Source organism: Dermacentor silvarum, chromosome 2, assembly GCF_013339745.2.
Source record: "Dermacentor silvarum isolate Dsil-2018 chromosome 2, BIME_Dsil_1.4, whole genome shotgun sequence".
NCBI classification, from domain to species: Eukaryota; Metazoa; Arthropoda; class Arachnida; order Ixodida; family Ixodidae; genus Dermacentor; species Dermacentor silvarum.
In genome coordinates, this window is record NC_051155.1 from 239793010 (window position 1) to 239820886 (window position 27877).

A 27877-nucleotide genomic window follows, 5' to 3' on the forward strand; every position below is an offset into this window, starting at 1 on the left:
TTCTTATTTTATTTCCGCCTGCGGTATATTTTAAATGTATATAAGCCAAATTCGTTTTCACAGTGCTTTTCGCGCTAAATAATCGTTAGTGTCTTGTCAGTTGCCGTTTTTATTTTTCAGGTAATTAAATAATTGCAATTGTGGCTGAAGCGAACGCGAGCGTGGACACTTACGGTAATTTTATGCTTCTAAATAAAATTCAAGTCAGTAGTAGGTTATGTTCCCTCTCAGGAGTCTGCAGTGACTGTGGTTATATTTATGGATCTCGTGTGCATCCTGTTGAATTTACAATCCGCACTTTGAGAGCCGGAATTCAGTTATTTATTTATTTCTCCTTCTGTATACTGCTTTGTTTTGCGATACGTACGCAATATGAACAGACCATTCACACTATTTTCCTGTGTTATCCTGTATGTGATAAATATGCATAAAGTTATGCTGTTCTTCCAGTGTGCGCACAGCAGTGTGAGCAGTGTTAGGTTATGTTAAATGTAGGGGTTTAATGTCCGAAGCTGAGAAGTGGATGGTCAGGGACACCGTGTAGTGTAAACCTCCGTATTTATGTTCACCGTCCGTTGTTTTTGACTGCGCACCCCAAGCGCGGTACACGAGCACTTTTGCATTAACTCTCTCGGAATGAGGCCGCCGTGGCCGGGAGTCGAACCCATGCCCTCGCGCTAAGCAGCGCAACGCCATATAGCCACTGAGCGGATTGAGGAAATTGAACAAGTGTAAAATGAAAGCAATGAGTTCGAATACGAGTCTATTGATACAACTCATTTTCTGTTGAGCTTTTTATTTCTTATTGCTTGTTCTTTAACTGTCAAAACAGTATACCTCTTGCTTCTGTTTTCACGAAATATTAGCCCACTAATATTGACAGGCCCTTCTTACACGTGAGGACTCTTGTCAGTTTCGTATTCTTACTACCACTTGAAAGATTCAGCTGCACCTTTACGCTTCACCCCTCTCCCCCCTTCTGTCGTTAACACAAATAAGTATTTTTTTAACATTTCGATTTGTGTCATCATACTCAGCATGTCCACGTAGCAATGTCACGACTGCGTGTTTCCCCCGAGCACTCGTGGAAATTGCTGCCTCGACGACGACGAGTCCCATTGTTGAAAGGCTGGCTCGGGAGACATCCCTTCTTCAACCAATGCTGATCTTTTGACGTCAATTGAACAAGTAGCGGCCACGTGCAACGCGAGCGAGGCGCAGTTAGCGAAGCGCTTAGTGGAGAAGACGGGCGTGACCACCCGTGAAAGTTCGCCTTGCTCCGGTAGGCGAATGTCAAGCGCTGGTGTCGCCGGAGAAACTCGACGTGGGCTGGTGTATAAAAATCCTACGAGTGGCAGATATAAGCACTAAAGTCAGGTTTGTTGTACTCGTGTAAAGCAAGTCGCTGTGGGCTTTACGTGTACACCTAAATAATGACGATGCAAACACCTTGAACGTGCACATGTAGTTCCTGGAGTCTGTTAATTTGGCTGCGGCACTCTTCCATAGAAAAATGGCTCGAGAAATGTTTTTTTTTTTGTCCTGCACAAAGCACGGAACGATGAAAAAAAGCCTTAGCCAACAAAAGAAGAAAGCTAGCCACCCTACCCTTGACTTACTAACAGTTCTTACATTGCTAGTTTTATTTCTGACTACAAGTATTGTTTTTCTGAGCGTGGTCAACGCAATCCTCGCCTGTGTTGAGGCTGCTAGAGGTCTACTCTGTGCGCAAAATCGTGCCGACTCTTTCGTCACTGAGCGAAGACTTGTTTGCAGCGGCTTCGCCGCTAAATCGCTCTTCACTTCGAGGGTCAAAGGTATATGGCAGAGTGCCGCGTGCGAGGTTTACGGTAGAGGAACGCCAGTATAACCATATATCTGGGTCACGGCTGACTCTAGGAAGGGGCAATTTGCTAAACCTAGCACAAGACAAGCGGCGTAGAACTGACGAGTGCGTACGTGTACGTTAAGCGTCTAATTAACCCAGATAGCTCCGTCGGATGCCGTGAAGTAGCCGGAATCCCGTCGCAGAACCGTCCATCTGGGTACGCTGGTCGACGGGTCTTAGTGGCTCAGTGATCCGAAGTTTCCGCTCGTTAAAGTTGGAGTAGATCCGTAATTAGGCGCGGGGCTTGGAGGAACCTCTGGGGAAAAGAAGCAGTGCCGATGTTCCAGCCTAGAAATGCGGACAATGGCTCGACAAATACGATTTATCGAATGTGCCGAAAGGTTGCCGGATAAACTCTGGGAAAAAGGATGGCACGCATCATTTGCTACCAGCGCTGGACAGAAGCTGCGAAGGTCGTAGCTTTTTTCACCGCGTTGAAAGGAAATGTCGCTACTCTAATATAATTGTTCGCGTCCGGGTGCGCTCTGCTATTTCTCGAAATGAAAGGGGCCACTTTGACGATATGTAAGCATTCGAAACAAGAGTTCTGACCGTCGGCCACATTACGCGATTTCGTTTTGATGTTCTTTTGCTTAATGCCTGCCACCTTTCAGCATTTTACCGTTTACTGAAATACACAGAAGCTATAACAAATCCATGATTCCGTCAACTTTGGCGTCTACCATAGCGACTGTGTGATTTTGTAGAACAGTAATATACGTCTGAGAAGCAAGCAAGCAATCAATTATTCAATCAATGAATATAATTATGCAACGTAATCAATTACACTGCCAATTACACTGCCAAGCAAACAGGAGACATAACTTACAATGCCATCAGTGTACTATGAAGCTGAAAGTAACCTCCACTGAAGAGAAGGTATTCAGGAGAAGCTAAGGATCAGAACATAGAACGCTGCCATCTGTGGAGCAGCAGCAGAAGCATGCTGTCCCTGCTCGTCTTTGTCTTCTTGCGGTTTCATTTCTTCACAGGAAATAAATCTGCTGCAAAAGTGGCACTAATTATGTTCCTATTGCATGTGTTGTTGCCTAAAGTTAAGGAAGTTTGAATAACTTACTCTTCAATGCAGAAATAAATGTTAGATAAACAGAGGTAAAGTGTCTCGGACAGCCTGCCCGACGTTTCGATAGGGGGACCTATCTTTGTCAAAACCAACCCTGTCATTCAGCTCTGTCATGCTTGGCGTGTTTAGCTTGCTGCAATAGCTGCTTCTGGTTTAATGCTGCCCGACAGGGTGGAATATCAAAAAGGTGACCCACAGGTGGCAGAAGTTATAGTATATATAGCGTTGATGTTGCAGCACAGAAGCCTCAGTGGCTACCGTTACTCAGTGACGCAGGAATGGTAATACGCGTATAGGCGCCCTCGTCTGCACACAGTATGGTGAAGCATCCCAGTTTTTGCTTTAAAAAAGAAACAAAAATGTTAGGTGACCTTAATGTCCCCTTGAATTATCTTTTATGGCGCTAGCCCCTAGACCTTAGGTTAACGCACGTCATTCTCCTACCACACCCATAGGAGCAACCGACGACATGTACTAACGTGCCGGTGGAGCGCGCGCCAGGACATGAACAATGAATGGCTCATAGCCCCTTAAGCAATGGCTCATACCCCCGATAGCGCGGCCTCCCCATTACGCCGACAGAAGAGAAGTGAAATTCTACGCTGGAAGGATAAGGGGCAACCGAGCCAGCTGTGGAAGAAGACGACGGCGACGACGAATGCGTGAGCAGTGACACGAGCGCGTTCGCGTGGTTGCACCGAGGGGCGCCAACGAGCCAACTGTGGAAGACAGCGACGCTCGAGCCATTGCTGATGATGATAGTCAATCATAATGATGAGCAAGACCTGACGGTTAATTGGCCTTTTCTTTAACAAAACTTATTCTCCTATATAATATCTATTTTATACAACTGTTAACTTGTACAATTACCTCATTTTATATGGGTTTATGATTTACTGAACAAGCCGAGCAATAAATAGACCCTAATGTTACTTTGGTCTGCAGAGCTTCTCTGTTAGCCGACGGCACCATCTTTTTTTTGTGTTGCATATTTGCGCATTGTAGACTGTCGTTGCATATTCCTCGTCTATGCGTGTGGTTATGCGGGGACCGGGTGTAACTGTTACCGGTCCGCCTTGTTCAAGGACTGTCTTGGTCGACCTAATGCGGCTGAAAAGACTGAGCTCGTGCATGGTGGTGGTGAATTGGGGGTAAACGCAGTTTTAGACACGGCAAGTGAGCATACCGTCTCATCTGTAACCTACTTGAGCGATTTTTTGTGCAGTCAGACACTGTTATCCCGGTCCTCCCGGCAACTGCTATTGCCGGGCAACGTGCACCCAGTTCTGTGCCGGACCGCGTACGCTTCCTTTGATGCCACCTGGGCGGCCGCGGCAATTAGGCGCTGCCCACCACGCGGAACAACAGCTCTGGGCCACGGCATTTCTCGACGCGCGAGGCTCGAAGAAGAAAAGGGAGTCGAAGGAGGGCGGCCAGCGCTGGTGCGAAGAACAAGAGACCCGATCACGACAACCGGCCAGGGCGCGCTCCGGCCGTGACCTAACGATGCCATTTGGAAACAATGCACCTCTTCCGATTGCCGTTGCAGAAAGCTGCGCGCGGCACGGGGCTATAGGCCGACCAAGGGGAGGGCACGCAGAATCTGTTATTTTCCAACGGTATGTGGGACACCCGCGCCAGCGTGCATGCAGCGCATAAGACGGTGCGCTTATCGCATGAGAACCCAGAGTGGGGCCTTCGACGTGGATTCTATTCATGATTATTCACCAGCCCCATCAAAGTGGGGTAACTGCGCTGGGACAGTACGAAAAAAAAAAAATGACTTGGAAATTTGGTGTCACTTATTCATGGAGAATTAATAATCGTTAAAGAAGTATTTTACCGGGTCGAATCGCCAAGCAAAAGTGTTAAAACTTAAAAAGAAAGGAAGAATAATCTACGTATGTGTTAGAAGAGCACATATCATCCGCAATGTACGAGGATTGGTGTGATGCTTGTGAACCATATAAACCTTTCTGAGTAATCAATGTATATAAATGGTCACAATATTAAAAACAAAATTGAGGTTTGAAAGATTTTGTGGTTTTAGCCTGTTATGATTGTATTAACAGATGCGCTGACTTTGTTCTTGCTTCTATCTTTGACCTGTATCACAAGAATGGGGCTTGTTATAAGGGTGGTGGCGTAACTATACACAACACACACACACACACACACACACACACACACACACACACACACACACACACACACACACACACACATATATATATATATATATATATATATATATATATATATATATATATATATATATATATTAAATATGGCGTGCCGGCTGCCTTGTTGCACGACGTTTTTCTACATCCAATGCCTGCGCAATTAACTCTCTTGCTGTGGTCGCAATATTGCATTAAAAATGTAATATAACTTTACCCTTTTTAATAATAATGTAGTAACACATAACAATGTGTAGTTATTAAAAAATATCTAATAGAAGCTTTACTCTTTTTGTTGTATGGGAAATAATGACAACTGTTTTAACTGAAAACGAAAAAAAGTTCCATGATGAACCTTTGGAGAACAAACATACTGTATTTACAAGAAGGTTTACAACGTGTCTTCCCAGCATAATCTTTCAGTCCACTATGGCCTGGGTCCCCAGCCGACAATCTTCCTCCGAGATGGAAAGGAGGGCCCTTCTCGCGTCTGCACCTGCCGCGGTGACTTGGCGGCAATGGTTCTTCTTCTTCTTTCTGGGGTCTTACGTGCCAAAACCAGTTCTGATTATGAGGCACGCCGTGGTGTAGGGCTCCGGATTAATTTTGACCACCTGGGGTTTTTTTCATAATGCAAAAAAAGAAAGATAAGGCGTGCACACATGGACACAAGAGAAAAGTGGACAACACAACATGCACTTTAACGTGCACAACGTGCACTTCAACGCAAAGCACACGGGCATTTTTGAATTTCGCCTCCATCGAAATACGGACGCCGCGGCCGGGATTCGATCCCGCGATCTCGTGTTCACCAGCGCTACGCCTTAGCTGACTGAGCCACCGCGGCGAGAATTGGCGGCACTGGTGTTGCGCTGCTAAGCACAAACAAGGTCGCGGGTTGGATTCCGTGGTGGTAAAGAACGTGCATTTTTTTTGTGCGCGTGCATGTGCGTACATTTTTATGCAATAGTATAATAATGAGAAATCTAGATTTGTTAAACAGAATAACGTTTTCTGGTCTCGGGTAAGCAACATGAGTCTTAAGTGTCAAGTGAGGAGGTCCAAGCGTAACGTCTGACAAATTACCATGGGTTCTTGGAAAGAACTACGGCACACAACGCTCATTGTCTGCGGATAATCAAGCACAGACGCGTCGCTTCTAGATGACAAATAGGCAGTTCTCAAGCATTGCTACGGAACGGTCTTTTGTTCTTGTTACGTGTACATATTTTATGAAACTGAGGCATCGCTAGCGCAGACACCTAGAGATTTCAAAGGAAGTGTGCCACCTGTAGCTGTATTTAACACGAACGCAAACACGTTTCCACACATACATACGATGGAACAGTCTTTGGCCAGCATGACTACACCGATGTGAGGTCACCAGTCCGTGGTAATCTATAGTTCAGTTCGTATGCGTTACAACAGGCCAGTAATCTAGAAAATTGTGCGTGTGTTCAAAACCTGATCGACTGTTCCCGCATTTTCGTGCTAGACAGAGTGAAACGACTGATGCTGCTGCTGACACGAATGGACTTGTTTACAGAGAAGCCCGAAGTAGCATTCGCCGTGATCTCCACGTGCACACGTTGACGTATACTAAAGTACTATTTTCCTCAAATTCGACGAGGGCAGGCCACTGATGACCATCTGCTGAAGAACTCATCGCTCGATGTTCACCGACACGGCACACATCGTTCGCCGCGGTCGTCGCTGGAGCTCGCCGCCTGCAGAGCGAAGGGAGTCATCGCGATCGTCTCGCCCGAAGAGACGCCATTCCTGTCACCGAGCATTCTGGCGCGGCAGCAGACACGCTGTCCCCTGCAACCACCGGAGGACTCGAAATCCACGAGCATGGACACCGGCGGCTGCTGAATGAGCGTCACGTTGGCCTCAGTTCCCTGCGTTGTCAGCTCGGGAACGATTCCACTCGCGGCCAAACCGGGGCTGACGTTCTTGGCCGGACAGCGGCACACCTGGTGCTTGAGCGCGTGCATCAGGTTCCGGTTGAACAGCAGGTATATCCAGGGGTTCACGCAGCTGTTCAAGCTGTTGAGCAGCATCAGGATTGTCACGACGGCGTCTGCGAAGCGAAGTAAGGGAATGGGCACAATGCGTCAGTGGAACGCAGAGAGGAAGGAGCATGTATGAAGTCAACGAAATTGGTCTAGTGACGTTCTAGCGTTGTTTAGTTATTTGTTTAGTCTAACGTGTTCTATCTTTTCTTGGAATTCCTCTAACGTTTGTTGTTTGCCCGGGCTTTCTTGAACAGATCTATAAGCCCTCATCCACTCCCTCTTTCAAAGTACTTTCGGTTATTGTAAGGTATTATGAATAAAGCTATGAATAAATTGTCAAAATTGAGCGAATTTATTATCAGACCATTAGCCCACTTATCTTGAGCAAAACACATGTAATCAGCACTGTATGTGCTGTTAAGTGTTTCTCACTGCATATATCATAATCATCACCCAGCACATGGAGTAGCCTGACAGGTGAACAGCCGGGCTAACATCTCCAGCACATCATTAAAGCATGTTTCTTTATCCTGAAATAGAGAAGACAAAAGAACATGCTCCTAACCAAGCAATACACAAAGGAGCTCCAATGTTTAATCAATAACTTGAACGCAGTGAGTCAGGTTGCCAAAGCTTTTAATCTGCACTTCAACACGACCTACATAGCGTGTGGTACCAGCCACAATAACCGTTAGGTAAAAAAAAAAAGAAGAAAAATAAGAACGAGAAAAGCTATCGGAAGAAGACGATAAATCCGCATCTGAATATAGACTATTTTCTGACTGCTCCGGGATCGAAAGCTTATCTCTTGTATCCAGATACCGCCGAAATATGTATGTTGAACAGATGAGTGACGACTCCCCCACGTAGCTTGTTCTACGCGTAACAAACAGGCTGAAAATAAATGTATGTAACGAATGCGTGTATTAGTGGCAATCGGGATATTTAGGTAGCGTTTGTTGATTCATTACGTAATTATGTAGAGAACAACGCCAGAAAGCGGCCCATCTGCAGTGGTAGAACAGATGGCTATACGTATACGGCGAATCGATATGTGTGTGCTGCCCTGTGTTCAGCCATGTCGGGTGTTGACGTAGTCGTATGCGGGGGACCTCGAGATAAACCGCTTCTACCGTAAAAAGAACAGCGCACTTGATTACCTTTCTTTATAGTAAGCTTCTAATATCTCACTTAAAAACGAATAATCCAGAGCTCAGAAAGAAGATTTCTTATTGGCAACTGTACTCTCAAAATGGCAACATTCAGTGTTGTGTACAGTGCCGCCCTTATGCTGAAATAATCGCATTTGACTTCCAAGTTCGCGGATGTATTTTCTTCCCTAATGTATTTCAGCTTGCTTTCTGCAAGTATTAGGCGCATATTAGTATTCTTCTCTATCCCGGGACCATAGACTGCCGTCTTTAATGCTCGTACTCTGCGTGAAATATGAGGCGTTGCGTTGTTCCTCTTCCCCTTTTCCTTTCTTTCTCTCCTTCCTCTTATCTTTTTTTCCAATTCAAGTGTGTGGGAATGGTGTCTCTTTCTAACCGGTTTCTCTTTTTCATTGTGGTGTTGAGATAAGTTTACATGGTTACCACGGTGTGGGTCAAAATGCCGTCATATGTAGAAGCTGTGTTGCTGGGGCTGTATTGTGTGCATGCATCGCGCGCACTTTGTGTACCTGATGGACAAAGCTTTCTTTTCCTTCGCTCTATGGCCACGGCGAAGCTGAAGATGAGCAGGTGGTTTGACAAGGACACTTTGACGTCGGTGACAGCGATTGTCGCCATCAGCGTAACGGGATTGAACAGAAGGGCGGACAAAGAAAATAGTTTCAGCCTTTAACTGCTGTCGCAGTAAACACTGAGAAGATAGATAGAGAGAGAGAGAGAGAGAGAGAGAGAGAGAGAGATAATTTATTTGAAAGGCAGAGAAAGGCAAACACCTTGCCGCAGAAACTGGCAGCTGCGCGCGCGGTTAAATTGTGATTTGTGAGGCAGCACAAGCTATTTGTTTATTGAAGTGTCGCGATCGGTCTTCGTAGCAAGAGACGCTCAATATTGAAACGATACACTGAAACTTTAGGATCGTTAGCAAACCCTCGCATTCATCAAACAAGTGCCTAAGGAGATGTCAAGAAGGATTTCGTTGCACTTATATATCGTATTTTCGCGGACGGGTTCGTGGAAATCGCACTGACACAAAAAGCATCTAAACTAGTGCGAGTGTCAAAAAACGCCCACGCAGCGTCTTCCGCGAGTGACGCAAAACGACCAAAGAAAGTGCGCTCTCTACTGGCGCAGTGCTTGATGAAAAGAGAAGTGCCAGACGCTCCATCGCGACAGGCGATGAAAGGCGAAGAAGCCGATGAAGGAGAAAGGGAAAAAGAACGAGAAAGAGTGAGGAAAGAGCGAGATAAGCCTGAGACGAGACACGGCATGTCTCTGTCTCGTCCTTGGCGTCCAACCTGAATGAACACGTACAGTCAATTTGGGCCCGGGCGCGTCGTGTTTATTGCGAAAGGGACACAGTTGATTGAGTGGTTTTTTCGTCCATTCCGCTGCCACCGATTGCGCCGGCGACGTGTGAGGGCTCCGGCTAAGTGGGTTGTGAGCGCACATCCTGCTGTGGAGAAGCAAGACCGGCACCGGAGCCAGCCGCCCGGTCAAGCGAAAAGCCGTCCAGGCAGCGGTCGATGACGCAAGCGGCTGCTCAGAGACGGTGGCCAGTACGTATGAATGACAGTCACTCTAGCATTCGGATGTGGCTGCGTGCAGTCCGCGATATCATGTGTACCTTGCGGTTTCGGAGTTCACGGCGAAACGTTGCCCAAATTCTGTATATCCCTATTCTGTGCACGGTTCACTGTGTGTGTGTTCGAGCATACTGTTAGGTGGTCTCCTTCTCCTGATCTTCAAGTGACATTTCCCCCTTCCTCAGAGACGAGTATCCAACCGGGATCAGCTTGGCTAACTTTCCGTCCTGTCCTTTATAATTTCTCTTTCTCTCCTACATGCATAAAACATCACATACTCTAGGAAGTCAACAAGGAGAATCGGGAGCATAGAGCAGCTCGATAACAGCTATGTGAAGTCAACAGACATTGAAGCCAAGAAAGGCATGAAAAAAATTCATGGCGCTTCTTATTTGAATGGTACAAATAAAAAGGAAAGCGTAAGACCATATACCTTGGGGTTCATTCACGTGCAGAACAGTGCCTTACATGAAGGTCGCTCAATGGCAGTAACAAGAAAGGTATTGAGAAAAGCCGGAACAGCGTCGTTCGGAGCTGATGTGGCGTAGCGTGCAACATTCATCTAGTGAGTAACATTGATTGCTCCGAAATTTATGGTGACACGTGTATATATATACAGGACGCCCTATTAATAGTTAAATTTTAAACTGACTCGTTTGGCAATGTCTCTTGTGCCAACCTTATGCAGCCACCTCAACTTGTGAATAGGGCTTTCGAAACATTCGTAAGGGATGAAACAATTTCAGGTGGTAAGTTGTAAATTTATACATCACATTTTTCGGGTATAGACGGTTTAACCGATAGAATATATAAAATTATGATGTCTGTTTGTGGTACAAATTTACGAAGTCATAAACATGGTGGTTCAGTTCATTTTATTTGTCTATCTCGACCAGTTTTCCTCAACAATTTCAGGATCTAAATTAAAGGTCTGTTTTCTACAATCAGTAGGATTCCGCTTTAAATGCAGCAAATTTCACTCAAGTCTATGGGTACTCAAGTTCAAGTTCTATTTATTTGCATCATTAGAATGCGGGCATTTCAATGTTTCTATTTACTTTCTAAATAGTAGGCAGGCGTTGTGCCCCTTCCGGTGGCAGTTGCCAGCCTGCTCCTCGCTTTCACTTTCCTGTCAAATGTCTATATGTTCTCAAATCAAATAATAATAATAATGCTCGGGCAAGAAGTGAAAAACAATTCACTTGAGAGCGCCCGAGCCCCCATATACATGGCATACAACAAGGATTATATCAAGATTGCAATAGCCAATAACAGTGCAATATTACTGAAGTTACTAAAATACTACAGAATATTCAAATAGATATACAAATATATAGAAATATATGTATATACAAGCGTATCTATATATACCAATATGTACACAAATATACAAAAATAGATACTACAAGATATCAAGAAATACAATAGTGGTGACAAAAATAAATAATCACATCAAGAAATGCTGTCGTATGTTACGTATGCTGCATGTTGAACATAAATATTTTGGCAGATTAGTTTGTTCAATAAAAAAGGAAGTGCACGAGGTCACATTTGTCGTCCAAGTTCAGTGCGACAAAACGGCATACCCCTACAATCCTTCTTGCGAAATCAATATACAGTGGTATATCCATTTCGGGAAATACCACTTAGGAGCATTTATACTCTTCCTGCGTGCTTTACTAAAGAAATCGAAGTTGGTTTGGAGGGCCTCATTCCTTTTAACGGACTCGGGAGCGAATATATTGCTAATAGTGGCAATTATTCCTTCACATAGGCAATGTCAAACTTCTGCAAGCGCGAATTGCTTTTTCCGAGCAAACCACGATGAGCTTTAAACACACGCTACCATAAAATTGGCTCATTCCTTACTTTTTCGTGTGACTGAGAGTGATGCTGCATCAAGGAAAAACAGTGGATCAATTATTCAGAACTAAGCCTTTATGAATACTAAATTTAATTTCGTAGGCTCTACTAACATCAAAGCACTTACGTTGACTGGAGGTGCAATATTGCACGAATCTACGTAGTAGGGTGCAAGTACGGGGACCTTTTGTAGTGTACTTATTCTTTGCAGATTGCAAAAAACTGGCAGCGCTTGTTCTTTGTGCTTGTCTTTGTTGTGATGACAACAAAGAGATTATAATAATATACTTAGTAAGTCCTGATAACAACAAAGAGATTATAATAATATACTTATTAAGTTCTGCCTTGTTTTATATTATCGTTTGTTTGTTTTGTCTGTGGTGTTCCCAAGTATCAACTACAACACGCGTTCACTTCGATGTGCGTACAATCTGCGTACGGGTGGCGTCCAAATCGCACAATTCAGCGATGAGCAGCGATGACTTCTTTGGAGTAACAGAGACTGACCTCAAAGGCCATTACTTTGCACTGCAGGTGCCAGCAGCAAACACTGGAGCTGGTAACATGTCATGGCCACCGTGCTTCGGACATGAGCAATTAACGCTTGCCTGAAGGCCGGCTGTACATGTAGCCCGTCCGCTTTCATCATAGCTCGACTCTTTGTTCCAGGTAGAGACAGAAGATAGCCACGACGGCTCGAGCTATTGCATAAATGTGCGCAACATAGTAGCTGGTACATGTTCTCACGCTTAATGCATTGCGCCGAATCACAGCCAGATAGCTCACGCACGAGAACTTACATCCTATATACCTGCTACCACGCACCAGCTTCGTTGATGCTCACTTGATGCTTTTGTTGGAATAATTTTATAGGAAATGCGAGAAACTCTAAAGACTTTCACTGCTGGAAAAATATTTCACGTCTGCGCAAGGCGAACTTTGCCAATATGGAGAACCGAAAGCTACAATAACACTGTTATGCAGTAAACATAGGAAATTGCCACTCCGGAACGTCCTTAACATTACCGTATTGCAGGGCGATGGGGAGATGCTACCGATACAGCTGCCAAAGGTCCTATAACAAAGCGCTATAGTTCGGGTCCACATTTGGGCGAAGCCTGATTAGATCTTGATTCCTCATGCCAGATCCAAATTGAACACCTCATCCTTTATTTAGGCTCCTGTCTCTCTGGTGTGTACAATTACCCTGTCAGCACTCCAAAACACTCCTTTCCGCCTTTCGGTCTTGCTTTCGAGCAGACGCAAACAGAAAGCTGGAGCAACAAGCCAAGCTCTAGCGAAGACTATAGCTCTACCACCGCTGTCCAAACACTGCACAAATGGGGTGTTCAATAATTCTTTGACAGCGTATTTGCCCTCTACAAGCGCAAGGTAGGACATCATTAACGTTGCAGCGCTTGTACAGACTACGGCTCGGGCTTCAGTGCACAAGTGTCGTTGGATCCGAAAAAGACAAGCTTTGTCAGGATCTCTCTTCTGTCGCTGCTGGCATTCTAGAGAATAGGGGCTGCAGTATACTGTAACTCTCATGAAAACAGTTGGGAGCGGCAAAGGCCAGCCATTGGTCACCTCGCAATTACGGCTGCTATGCGTCATGCCTCTGTCTGAGTCAGCATTCATATAGGGTGTTTTAGCGATCACTTAAAAAAAAAACACAAAAAACAAACAAACAAAAAAAAGAACATTGCTTGTGGGAGATAGCATGTAAATTGGCTATAGGAGATGTGCCATGAACTGGTCTACTCTAAGAACTGAACATTACTTGCGCAAGAAAGTGGAATGCATAACCTATAAATAACAAAATTTCACAAATTAAGTTCTTACTAATTAACTTAGGGCACATACCGCAATTCACAAATTCTAGCGGGTGAGACTGCAAGGCATATCCACTTGAAAAGAATTGTGTGGATGACACCATTTACGAAATGTGCGCCGTCAAACTTGCGGCTGAAATGCACTGTCGTTCCACTTTCTTAACAAAACGTCGTTCTTTGCATTGGAGCACAAAAGTAACTGGAACGCCAATGCATTTCTCCGCAAAGTTCGGGAATTAATATCTCGAAACTAGTGTCATCCTGAGAATTCATTCCAAGTGGATCCGCCTAGCCAACTCCCCGGCTAGAATTTGCCAAATTGCAATATGTGCCATAAGGTAATTAGTTTAAAACCTAATTAGTGAATTTTTGTTAATTAGTCGAATATGCATTTCATTTTTTTTTTCAAGTGATGTCCACCTCTTCGAGTAGACCTGGATTTTTCTGCCAAGGCCAGTTCATGGAATGTAAGGCGGTGAAGCTCGCCGTATGCGCCGAAATTGGCGGCATGTGTGCGTCGTTGTGAGACGGGGTCAGATTTGGCGACGTGACGTGGGGATGTTCCATTTCGTTAGGGCAACACCAGTGGAAGCTGTTCTCCTTAGGACTACAGCTTCCCTGACGGAGATAAGTCCCTTTGATCTACTGGCGAGCACTAGTGCCCTTGTTGAAACGTTGGCTGCGTGCTGAGGTTTCCATTTTCTATAGCTCATTAAATAATTAATTTATTACATACAAAAATGGTAACTGCTATTTAGGTTGCGCGACAAGACTAGGACAAGTATGAGTGAACCAAGGAGCATGCGCTGCTCTCACAACAAAAATTTTCCATAGAAAATCAAATGGCTAAGTACAACGAAATCTGGGATACTCATGCAATCAAACCAAGTGACAACGATTGCAACAGAAACTCGTCTCAGAAGAAAAGAGCGGCATGAAGGCATGTCACACAACCATAGCCACGTCTCACTGAATAAATATTGCACGCAGAAATCGCTTTGATGCTGAATTCCTTTTTTTTGAAAGAGCTGTTGCTACTTTGCTGATACAATTGTCTCATAATCTGTTAATAGGATTAACGACAATTACCACTCACTCTCTCCTCTCTCTCTCCCGCAAAATATCATTGTTTCTTGCCTTTAAAAACTCAACCGAGGTCTTGAACAACATTCCATTGCAGTACTCCCCTTTAAGTTGTCGTTCACTGCACAACATGTGTGCGGCCATCATTATCGAAGGGTGCAGAAACTGCTAATACACTTCAGGCCACTCTAAGCTTAATAATAATGGCATTGTCATCTCTCTATATCTGCAACACTTACAAAGTCTCGCTTTCAATAGGTAGAAGGAAGTTTTAGGGAGCGATTAAAACGATTTATTTATTTATTTATTTATTATCATACTACCAGACCTCGATGGGCGTTATGGAGAGGGAGGGGTGGGGGGGGGGGGGGGTACATAGCTTGCAAACAATCGGCTATGAATAGAAAAGCTCAAAAAAAAAAAGAAACCAACAAACAAACAATAAAAAACGCAATATTCTAGCTAATAAGGAATAAGCACCTAAATAGGTAGAAACAACAACAAAAATTAAAATAAGAAAGGAGTTAATTTAGAAGATAATCAGTTGCAGTGGTCTTAAATGAAGCTGCATGGCTGGGATGGCGATAGAAGAGTGTTTCCACCCAGCACGAATTTTGCACAGTGTGACAACGACGAGCGGCTACCTTGCTGCCATGATAGATACAGGATGAAACGTAGACTGGCTGAAAAATTAGTTCCTGGTTCAATAAGTGGTGACGGAACACTTTGGAATAAACAAAGGTGAGAGAACTTCCGCTGAGTTCGAAGGTTAGGAAGGTTAAGCGTCGATTTCATCTACGATATACGTACTGATGGTACGGGAATAGCTGGACACAACATAACGAACTGATCGATTCGGAGGCAATATTATGATTTCGATGGAGTGTGATGAGCTAGATCCCAAAGTGTACAGTCGCAGCGGAAAAAGATCAGCACAAGTGACAGGTGGCCGTAGCGGCACCTTCTATTTTCCAAAGCAGGAGTGGCCGTCAGAAAGTGTGTCACGATTTTGCCGCTCTGGCAACTGGTGACTTGTGCCGCGTGTCGTGACTTTTAACGCTGCGGCTGCCAGTCACTTGCGCTAATCTTTTTCCGCTGGGACTGCACATGCATGTTCATGCTTCGGACGAACGAATGTTTGATACAATAACAATTTTAGGCGCTCTGAATCTTGAGAAAAATTGCGTCGAAAAAAATCTAAAGGTGTGGTTGGCGTTAGTCCCTATGTGGTCAATGTGAGTGTGCCATGACACGTTATCAGAGATGTAAACTCCGAGATATTTGTATACAACCACACCACTCCTCTCCAACGTCAATAATTCTGTGCTCTGAAGATATTCAGGTATTAGTGCTTCGCGAAAGTGTGATGTGTTTGCATTTACTAACGATAAGCGTCAGTAATCATTTACTGCACTATTCAGAATTTTTTTTTTCAGGTCAGACTGAAGGACAATAGCGTCGTTATGGTTGCTTATTCCGCGATAGATAACGCAGTCATCTGCAAATAGCTTTATAAAGGAGTTGACGGAATCTGAAGAATTACTTATGTCGGTCAAGAACAGTAATAAACCTAATACTGAACTTCAAGGGAAGCCAACTTAACAGCACAAGGGGAGGGAGCGTAATTATTAGCGATGACATATTGACTGAAACAGAATGCACGCACCAAATGATGAGCGGCTCTTGTGAATAACTTCTTACGTGGGTCAAGTGAGATAATGAGAGCCGTAGTGCGGCGAAAAAAAAAAGAGAAATGCGGGTTTTCGGTGAAAGCTAATGTGCACAGAACGTCACACGACCCGAAAGATGCCGGCAATAAGTTGAACTCTGACATTTTCTTACAACGAAGCTTTCTTTGACTCGTATGCAGTGGTTAAATAATAGTACGCAGTGGTTAAAATAAATCACTGATAGTGTAAAGTGGAGCGCGTTGTCTACTTCCTTCTGAATAGTGCGCACTGCATGCCACTAGACCAACATCATTTGTGTTTAGTTGTTTTCTATCTGGCCGCGTGCTTTTATTTTGTTGTCTTTGCCACATAATTCGGCACCTAATGTCTATAATAGAAGTTTTGAGCACTTTTATGAATCCTGCCTCTAGAGTCTGTAAAGGAGTACGTTTATCTAGGTCAATTACTCACAGGGGACCCTGATCATTAGAAAGAAATTTACAGAAGAACTAAAATTGGGTTGGAGTGCATACGACCGGCAGTTGCCAAATCCTGACTGGGAGCTTACCACTGTCGTTGAAAAGAAAAGTGTACAATCATTGCATTCTACCGGTGCTAACATATGGGGCAGAAACTTGGAGGTTAACAAAGAAGCACGAGAACAAGTTAAGGACCGCACAAAGAGCGATGGAACGAAAAATGTTAGGCCTAACGTTAAGAGATAGGAAGAGAGCGGTTTGGATCAGAGAACAAACGGGGATAGCCGATATTCTAGTTGACATTAAGCGGAAAAAATGGAGCTGGGCAGGCCATGTAATGCGTAGGATGGATAACCGGTGGACCATTAGAGTTACAGAATGGATACCAAGAGAAGGGAAGCGCAGTCGAGGACGGCAGAAAGCTAGGTGGGGTGGGCAAGTTAGGAAATTTGCAGGCGCAAGTTGGGAATCAGCTAGCGCAAGACAGGGGTAATTGGAGATCACAGGGGAGGCCTTCGTCCTGCAGTGCACATAAATATAGGCTGATGATGATGATAATGATGATGAATCCTGCCACAACTACATGCGCGATTGTTTTCCCCCCTTTCACCTGGCTCGGCCACCGCGCGCGCGAGACATGGCAGAAGCCAACGTCAAAACTGATGTCGCATTTTGTAAGTCGACTTCCTTACAGAGCCGGCGTACAAGCTGGTGAAGCACGGCGGGAGAAAGGCAAAATTTGTGAGGGTATTCATCTTTAGTTACATCACTCGCGAGCAGCATGTAGGAGCACAGCCGAAATCAAAGGTGGATTAACTGCATACAGGTAGCCCGTATCACTATATGTTTATTTATTTATGGCTCGGATTTGTTTGAGTCCCTCAATCTATCACGGGCGCACATCTTGTCCCAGGTCATAGTATGAGCACTGAGATGACTAATAAGTGTACTGGCAGGCTTTCAGAGCTGTTGCTCACGTGGATGTGCGATTATAACCCCCCCCCCCCCCCCCCTTCTTGCTCGCTTTGCATATCAGACCGTACAGGGGCCTAGTACGCGTTCCTTAATTATACAAGCGCGCGCGCGTTGTCTACAGTCACAGTATGAGCACCGTACGTGCAGCGCCTTCGGAACATTCTGACCGTTTATCACAAAAAGGCGTTACATTTTCTGCCAACAGATGTCAAAATGCTTAGTGTGACAGCCCATCCTTGATTTCATGAAGTTCTAAACCTGTCTCCTAGAACAGACTGAGGTTTGCGCCGTTCGCATCCAATAGACCTGGGTTACAATTGCCACGGCAGGGGTAGTGCGCACGGGGGTGCGCAAAGGTGGACAAAAGAACAGCTTAAATCCCTGCAGCTACGCGAGAAGCAGCTCTGAAGGCCTGCCAGTACACTTATTAGACGCTTCAGTGCTGGCGCTGTGACCGAGATGAAGTGTGCGCGCGAGTATAGACCCTTTTCTTGGAGCAGTTCACTCGAGAGGAACGAGATGGCACTTCCGCGGCGCGCCGCCCGTGGTCGCAGCGAAAGCCGACGAATACGAAATCATTACCGCTTCTGCCCTGATACTGTGCCATCAGCTGTCGGAAATGCAACTGGGTGATCGCTAACGCACTGTGCTCCATTCATGCTGCAAAATGCGGAATGACAGAGTGAAGCCAGCGTTCAGTAACTGGCTGCAAAAATAGTTCACGGACCGTGGACAACGTAAAGGCTGCTAGTGTTGCCGGCCTTTCGCCATGCATGGCTTTCTTCGAGGATAATAACATACACTAATCCGCTAATGTTGTATCGCTAACCTCCAAAGGAAGGTCTTCAACCTTTGAACGTCGACGAGAGTTAGTATCACTCGTTATAAAGTGGCAAAGGGAGTAGCTCCGCTTCCTGGCATATTAAGTTTATCGCATGTGATTTAAACATGTCTACACACGTCCATCATAACTCACATGCAAACTTACGTCCACTATGACGCCAACGACGCCAGAATACGGGAATGGGCACGCACTTGAATCAATGGTGCCCAAGCATATGTGATGGTGACTACGCCGACCACACACGAATGTTGGAAGCCGAACGTTTCGTGACAATCGATAGTACGTTTTTTCTTCAAGCTCATACGAAGTACAGAACATCTACGTTCCAAGCCTTGTGCACAAGAAGAACAAATCTGTCGCAACTGAGCACACCCGCGAGAGATTAGGCTGAAAATATAGCATCCGAATGGAACCACCTCCCCGCCTCAGGTCGCCAGCAATCCGGTTCATTCATCCTTTCAGACTGCTGCATCTAACGTTGTATAATGATTCACCACTCCTCTCTGTAACGTCATCAGGCATTGAGAGTATTAAAAAAAAATAAACAACCAGATAGTGACCGCACCGAGGAGCTTTACTGAGTCCGAAACATGGTAAGCCGCCGCTTTAAAGTGTTTGCCAAATAACGAAAGACGAGCAAATCACGCTGACAATGATTTAATTCATAAGCCGAAAGTTTCGACAGGTCTTTGGAATACCTTTCTCACCCTGCTTTTAGTACGAGCGCCGTATACGCTGTTCGCACCGTTTTGACCATGCGTAATGAGCTCCTGCAAGCACTTACATGTCTCTAAAGCTGTGGTCAAAGCTCCGTGTCGTGCACCCAGTCACCGTTTACGATTTCCGCCGAAACAGAGGCTTGCTGAGCTGCACCGGTGTCATGAGTATCCATTGTAAACACGGAGGCAGCTAAGGCAAGCAATGGACGCGTGATCACGTGATCAAACATGGCGGTGCGCACAGGATTGTTGTGCAAAGGGTCGATAATTAAAAAAAATTATGCTAGACCCCTGTACAGTGCCCTATTTACACTCTTAGTACACTTCCCTGCAGAAATTCTTGCTTGAGCTAATAAAGAAAACCGATTATTTTCGGAACATATGTAAGGACAATTTCCGGTTTCTGCATCAAGACAGCGCCCCAGCTCGCACTACTTTGTCTGTGACGCATTTACCCTCTCAAAGCTGGGTCGGCTTTCTTCACCCGAGCACTCTTAGATTTTCGCCGTATTTTAATTAAAGAAGAAAATAAAATAAAAAAGACTCGCCACTTCGCTCGACGTGAGAACAACTTCGCAGGCGCCACTCATCAACATTAAACGTGAGGAGTTGCAGTGTTGGTTCTAACAGTCGGACAAAAGGTTGGACAAGTGTATTGGATTCAATGGAAACCGTGCCAAAAGAAAACTAGGTGCTTTATTTTACAGCGTAAGCTGTTATGGGCTCATTCCAATAGCCGTTTCGGTTCGCGATGGTGGTGTCCCGCCGCCGCCGTGTAACAGATATCGCCGGAAATGCGAAGAAAAGTACCTGCTCTCCGCCGGGATCGAACCCAGGCCCGCTGCGTGGGAGTCGGATACTTTACCACTGAGCCACGCAAGCGCTTGCCTATCAGGCAACGTAAAAATTCCTCTTTAATTGCGCCCTAGCAGACAGGCGCGCAGGCGCAGACGACCCGAGCCTCCGCCAGTATGGTGGCGCCATCTAGTTAAGGTGCCTGCAAACGCAGCGAGCGCAGGCGCAGACGACGAGATGCTGATTCAGACGAGGCGCGCAATCAACGCTATCCCTGATGTTAGGTGTGCGCCACGTATTCTGGGTACCTCTTCGGTACACGTTATGGCGTCTCCTCGTAAGGCACGAACCGCTGCTGAAGAAGCGAATCGTTGAGCTACGTGCGCGGCTACCACCAGGCATCATCGGGCTCAGCAGACTGCTGTGCAGCAGAGAGCATTACAAGCCGCAGCTCGCCGTCGACGCCGACGCCGGGCGGAGAGTTCAAAGCGTTCTCGTCAAAATCGAGGCGAAGACACTTTGCCGCGAAGACCCTGTTGTGCGTGGTGCCGAAATTGGAGCTACTCTTGCGCCGCTCAACCAGCTTACGCTGTGACTGTGCTGCGTGTGCCGCGCAAGCCTGTGACTTTTTTGTAATTGAGAAATAACCTTTTCTTTTGGTAACAGTTTGTTCTCTTTTTCTTTTTTCGGGGTCCCCCCCTCGTGCAACTGAAGCACACTTCCCAATACGTAGCACCAAGCGCGCTTCAATGTCCTTTTATGCAGTATGTTTTGTACACGATAATTTACGGCTGGCTTGCAGCTTACCAGTGACTATTAGTTACCTCTACATTCCTGGAAAAAGAGCTGAAAGTACACATTACGTGATACACCTCTGTGTAGAAACGTTTTTGGAACTCATTAAGTAGCCATCGCCGCAGCCATCGCCTTGGCCATTCAGGACGCCGAGCACCAAACCCATTCGGCTGTCGTAGTATCCGACTCACAAGCAGCTTGCCGTCTGTTTCTAAATGGCACGGCACCCCAGTTCATAATAAAATTTTGGACAAACAACTAGAAGGGCACCACACTATCATATGGTGTCCGGGACACGAGGGCCTGGCAGGGAACGCGAGGGCAGACCGTATTGCTCGAGGATTAAACATCAGAGCAACGGCTAGGCCCACCGATGACCTTCCATTGAATTATCGTGACATCAATTGACAGCAAAGACAGGAGCAAAGACGTTTTGGACATCCTCACGCGAATTTAAACAGCCAACAGGAGAGGGACTGGAGTCGTATTCAGACGAATACATACCCCAACCTGCACCACCTACACAGAATACACCCCACAAGGTTCACTGACTGAGTACCCGTAGTGCACAGATACACGGTACACCGACACTAAAACACATCACATGGGAGTGTCCCAAGAGGCCTCCGCACATGGACAGCCCCATAATACATCAACTCATGAGGAATAGGCAGTGAGAGGCATGGCTTGCGGACGAGGGCCGGGGGAGCCAATTGGCTCTTCTGGACCAAGCGCTGCGAGCCGCTCTTGCCATTGGAGCCCTGGAATAGGGGCCCCAACCATTGTGCCTTCTTTTATTTATTTTCAGCAAAGTTTTTACTCACTCCCTCATTAAGTATCCCACTTCCCTTGAGCCCTGTAACGCCGAAAGGCCTTACAGAAAAACAGCAAACAGAAGTAGGTAGGCATAGTTTCTCTATACAACGTTATCTTGAACGGCCTCTCCATTTGTTCGTTAACAGAGTTGAGTAGTGCCTATGTATCTTTGTTCTACAAGCACTTCATTTATTGTCCAATACACCGAACTCTAGAGCCGACCATTACGTCTCTTCCGCCTTGCCGGGTATGATTTCAGTTTCGAAATTCAATGGGAGTTATGCATATTAGTTCTTTATTTACGTTACGAAGTCGAGATCGCACTAGCGGAAAACCCAATTTCTGCCACTTCTACATATATGTATAATCCCAGTTTCATGCGTACCCTGCTCTTCAACGTAAGCCAGTAAGACAAAAGCACTTTAGAGACATGGTCCGTTCAATCTCTTGCATTAGGATCGCGATATCCCCCTTCTCTGTACGAAATATGCGAGTGCAACGTAGCGCGAAAGGGAAAAAAAGTTGCGATCAAATCAAACTGACGGAAGAGGCAGTCTGAGCGGAAGAATGCTTAGGCCAGCACTTGCTGTCTCTTCTTTTTTTTTTCAACTTTTCGTTATCTTCGCTGGCTTGGTTGAAGCTGCCTACTCAGCCACATCATTCTTTTTTTTTTTGCGTATGTTACGAAAAACTTGTTAAGGATCACTTACATAAAAATCGGACCCGGAACTGTGTTAGCTGGGCCGGAGAGAACAGCGGCGACAACGGCACGATGATGGCGACAACGACGACGATGACGTCATCATAGGAAGATAAGTGACGGTGATAATCCTAAATACGCAACGCAGACGACGCAGACGTCATAGCGACAACTAACACACAACGGGTCATGCATGAAACATGCGTGAGCAAACGTGGAGCTTCGTTCTTCTGCAAGTCTTGTGAAGGCATCACGATAAAAAAAAATATGCATGAAGATATGTAAGGCAAACGCTGATATTTACGAAAGAGAATATTAGTATTAATGATAAGTGTTTGTCAAATGCTTGATGGCACTAGAAGACTGGTTTGCTATTGTCTATGCGCAAGAGTACGAGGAATGTAACATTTTATTTTTGTGTGCCTTCTTCTTACTTTCGAGTGTTCTACGTGGATGATCTCACGCTATGGATGAGCAGAGACAGTGACGGACAGATAAAACAGACGCTGCAGAGGGCAATTAAAGCCATCGAGAAATATCTGGAGCCGATTGGCCTCAGGTGCTCGGCGGAGAAGTCGGAGGCCCTCTTTCTAACATCGCAGTCGCGGCGACAGGGAAGGAGACAGGACCCGGGGCACGGCATCGAGCTGCTGGCGGAGCAGGTTTCGCTAATGAGGACACCGGCTCATCAGGGTTTGCGAGGGAACGAGAAGGCGCACGCGCTGGCCCGAGGTCTCACTTTCCGGGATCCCAGCACTGTCTCGACTGCCCCCCCTCCCAAGCGAGGAACCCCTGCAGATCGGTGACGAACTGAGCACTTTTCAGGAAATTCTCAACCATTATAAGCTGGGGCGTAAGACTTAGCCGAGAGCGGATAAGAAGCTTACTAAAAGCGAGGAAGTTATGGGGAGGAAGCTGCAAACGGGGGTATTTCCGAACCCACAACTGCTGAGCAGATGGCATCCCTCGGTGTATAGCCCTCGGTGTAGGTACTGTGATGGTATAGCGGACTTAGTCCACATGGTTTGGACCTGTCCTAGTTTTGATGAGCCAGATAGATGTAGAGAATCCTGGGAGTCCTTGCTACTCAACCAAGAAGAAAGTGCTCAACGACAAGTCATCGGTCTTGCCCTGACCGCCGCCGCATCCCAAGGGATACCTGCCGGCGGTTAGGGAGGATGATTGTTGGTTCAGGCTGAAGCCTCTACCACGTCATCTATTTGATGGGTGCAAATAAAGTCACTTCTCTCTCTCTCTCTCTCGATTGCAACTGCGCCGTGTTCGGTTGCCAACTGTTAAATAGCTAAAGTATTTAACTTCACCATCTTTCGTTCATTTAGTAATTTAATGTTGCATATAACTTCTGTTCTTGGAATGTAAATGTAAATTGTTCAAGCATATTTCCCCGAATAGGCTGACACATGAACGGACTGAAACTGGAAACAAATACGAAGACACCACCGGTATTTATGACTCTGTCAGAAACAGTATGCACTTCAACTTCGTATATCTCTTAAGACGCAGATTTGCTGCAAAGGTAGCTTGCCACGCAGATAGCTAAACATTTCGATATCACTGAATCAAACTTTCAATGAAATAGCAAGTACAGGGTTCAGTGCGATGTCAGACAGCATTATTATAGCAATAAAAGCAATAATTTCGTTCATTTATGAGGCAGCAGATAGGGTGACCTTTACTCAGCTCAACAAACTCTGGGCAGCCCATGATAATGAGCACACACAGGTGATGCAGAGGGTAGACATACACTTGATTCAGTTAATATTATACAGATAAAAAAGAGGAGCATAATAAATCCCTTCAAATTGAATATTGCTAATTAACTTCACAAGTTACATAGTACACATATCAAAATTACGAAATGAAAGTTTGTCATTGCTTAAGACAACCAGTAAATATGAATCCTCTGATTAGTGCGAGTGTCGACATAATACCCTGCAAATTAGCGGTAATGTGGATTGGTTTTCTTTAATTTTCTTCCGCAACATCTGTCTTTGTCAATAAGGAAGAAGGCTACGTAGAATCAAAGGGTATTTTGTCGCTGATAGTGAGGACAAATATATGAAGCGGTGCTATTGTGAGGATTTGTAATATGTAGAGGTGTATAAATACAGAGGAGCTTCAATTCCGCGATTCCAATACGTTCGCCTAGGCTACAAAGTAGTCATCGATTTATCTATTTAGTTATTTACACTGATTACTAAATCAATAAATAATAAACTTTCTCAGTTAAGGAGCGCGTGATGATATTATCGCACAATGTGCGGTGTCGGCGCTGTTATGAATCAAGCCGAACAAAAATTGTCATTGTCTTCCACCATTAACTTTGAATACCTTTACAGATAGTTGCCCTCACTGGTACACCTCGTATCGGCCTCTTTTTAACCTATTGGTAGCGTAATGTCAAGCATCCAGATCGCAAGGGCACAACCTCTGCTCTCAACTCGCCAGGCTCGGTAAGTTAGCTTTATTAGGGACGTAGGCAACCTTAACTAGTTCCACGTAGCAGGAGCATAGCGTCGCGACACAGCGCAAAGTGAAGCGTACGGCCAGCTAGAAGTATATAGGCTGGCATAAGCCAGCTCTAAACAGGTGCAGTGCGCAATATTAGGGTGACGGAACGCCTAGGCCATCAGATGGGGATTAAATAAGAACGAGTGATACGCCATATAGGCGCTCGAACGTCGCGCAGCAAAAGAACAAAAGAGGAGGAATCAAATCCGCCACCATCGATCTCTACGTTGCACTTACACATGTGGTCCCCCTTTTACTGTTTGCTTTCCTCGCCATCGGATCGCCTTCATGAAGGTCGATCCTTCGAGACGCGTAAATTAAAGCAGCACGCTTAAAAGGCGCTGGCTTCTCACAGCCATAGAAAGTGATAAAAACGTGGTAGACTAGACAGAAACCACCGATTCAGTGATATGCCCAGCGTGAACAACTGGGGCGCGTCCTACCGCCAAGCACTTGCTGTGAAACTGCTCCAGATATCAAGACGTGGAGCAGGAATGACTGCGGCCATCGTTTGAGGACTGGGTGACCGCAATAATCGAGACCACGACGCGCTGCATTCTATCTGGGAGTTTGAAACTTCGGGTCTGCGATGCAGGCTACGTCGCTGGCAGTTCTTTGGCCAGCATCCGATGTCGACAACACCGCCACAGATTACGTTTGCTGCCTGAAGCCATGGCTTTCGAAGCCTGCCAGCCGCCTGTGACAGGTTCGCGTTAGGAGCTGTGCTACCTTCCCTCGATATTGAGTGCTACACTAAATAATTATGCCGATTTATTGCCCGAACTCTGTGGCTGGTGTGATACGAAGGAAGAATAAAGTCTACAACACCATTCACTTCCCGTGGACAATGGGACAGAAAGTGCTGCGGGTTTGACCTGAAGCGGACAGGCACGGCTCCGTTATGTTCATCTAGTATGCCATGCCGTTGTTCGTGCTTGTGATACTGGAACTCTGTGGGAGACCTAGCCATAAATTGCGTTTTGGAAGCACGCCTAACAACCCCCACATACATGTGTGTTTAATACGTATAAGTACAACAAGAACAGGAAACCAATAAATCTTAGCCAAGAAAAACAGCGTTAAGAATTACCGCTTCAGTTTCCCTATCAAAAGCCGCTTCCATTTGCTTTTGATACCGTTTAGAGAGTTAAGTACGAGAATACGCCGATGTTTTGAAAAATAGTAAGCATCGAAAAGTATATTTCGCGTTTTCTTTAAAATTATATATCGTTTCAGAATCAAAAGGCAATATACCCTTCTTGCGATACGCTCTATGAACTACTATTTCTATACTAAATTTAACTACGCAACCGTCTGCGAGTACTTGTACGTTACTCACTGGTCCAAGAATTGCCGTAGTCAATCTTGGGGCTCCAGTGCATCCACATCTGTACGCAGATGAAGGGCGATGAGCAGACGATGTACAGCAGTATAACCACAACCGTTATCTTCACGGTCTTGATCTTGGCCCGGGACAAGCCGCGCACAGAATGGCTCCGCGGGCCCATAAAGCTCGATGTCTTCGCATTGTGCGGACTGACGTACTGGCAAACCACAGCTGGCCGAGGCGCCCTTGAAGCGATAAGCGCGACCAACCATGCATGCCGCTTCAGCTTCAGAATTACGCCGCTTGAGGTACACGTTCCTCCAGATGGCGCGGCATATGCGCACGTACGTGAAAGTCAACACCAGCAATGGCACGAAAAAGACGGAGACGCCGTACCAGGTGACATACGCACGTAGGCCCCATGGCTCGACGTACGTGCCCCAGCAGTCGTGAATTCCAGGCGAAATTTCGTGGTAGCTGAAGATAAACAGCTGCGGCACGCAGCACAGAAGCGCCACGATCCAGGCGACGGAGATGAGTAGCTTGGACTTTGTAGGCGTCCAGGAACAGTTTGAGAGGGGGAAGCAAATGGCCTGGTAACGGTCTATTGCCGTCACGACAAGGACGTAAGAGGACAGGTATGGTCCCAGAAGCTGTCCAAACTTCACGAACTTGCAGGCGACATTTCCACCCCGAAAACGGTAAGTCGCGTCCCAACCGAGTTGCGGCAGCACCGTCAAGAAAGCAGTGGTCAAGTCGGAGATGCAGAGCTGCAAGAGGAAGTAGTACATTCTCGTCATCTTCGAACGCCGCGCTGCCAAGGCAGCTAGTACGCAACCGTTGCCGGCCACAGTGAACGTGAAGATCAAAGCGAGCACACTGAGCTCCACATGCGCCAGTGATTCGTCACGACTGCCAGCCCACGTTGTGGCATTGGCCGGTTCCACAAGGCTGTCTGTTGAAGGCTGCCCAGGGGGTGTTGAGAAGGCGGCCTCCAGGTTCACCACAAATTCCATGGCGGTGGTTGAATAACGGATGAACTGAAAATGAGAGGAAAAGGGAAAAAATTATGCAGGACTCAACACACATGTTGAAACTTATGTGTGCGGGGAAGCTTTAGTGAAGCAGTTAATGAAACGCTCTAGAACTAAATGGGAATTGTACAAATGCGTTTACTTTCGCAAAGTGTAATTTCAGGTGATGTTTATGTTCATGCTCTGTGTAGTTCCCAAGCTATGCCGAAATTCAAACACCACATCAGGCGAATGCACAGTGTGAGACGTCGACGCAGCTATGTATGATGCTTGTCGAAGGAAGCATGACGGCCAGAGGTGAATGCACAGAGAAGTACGACACATGTACGAATGCATTTAAGGTTTCTATAACCATTCTGTCACAGTGGGACATAACCATTGGGAAGGAATATGGTCAAGAGTGTGCCCGTACCCAGTTGCAGATACTCAGTGCCACATACCCAATGACTGAAAGAGGAAGTGGCTTACATATTAAAAAAAAGGTA

At 45.8% G+C, this 27877-nt stretch overlaps 1 protein-coding gene across 1 annotated transcript; it reads right to left on the reverse strand.

The window, feature by feature from the left end:
- Positions 1-6085: 6085 nt before the first annotated feature.
- Positions 6086-27391, reverse strand: LOC119440765 (oxytocin receptor). The gene is made up of 3 exons (XM_049662488.1): positions 26601-27391; positions 26371-26551; positions 6086-7235 (listed from the first exon to the last, which is right to left on the reverse strand). Exons 1-3 carry the CDS (start codon positions 27372-27374, stop codon positions 6829-6831), a joined length of 1362 nt encoding a protein of 453 aa, XP_049518445.1. The 5' UTR covers positions 27375-27391; the 3' UTR covers positions 6086-6828.
- Between the last annotated feature and the right edge of the window lie 486 nt (positions 27392-27877).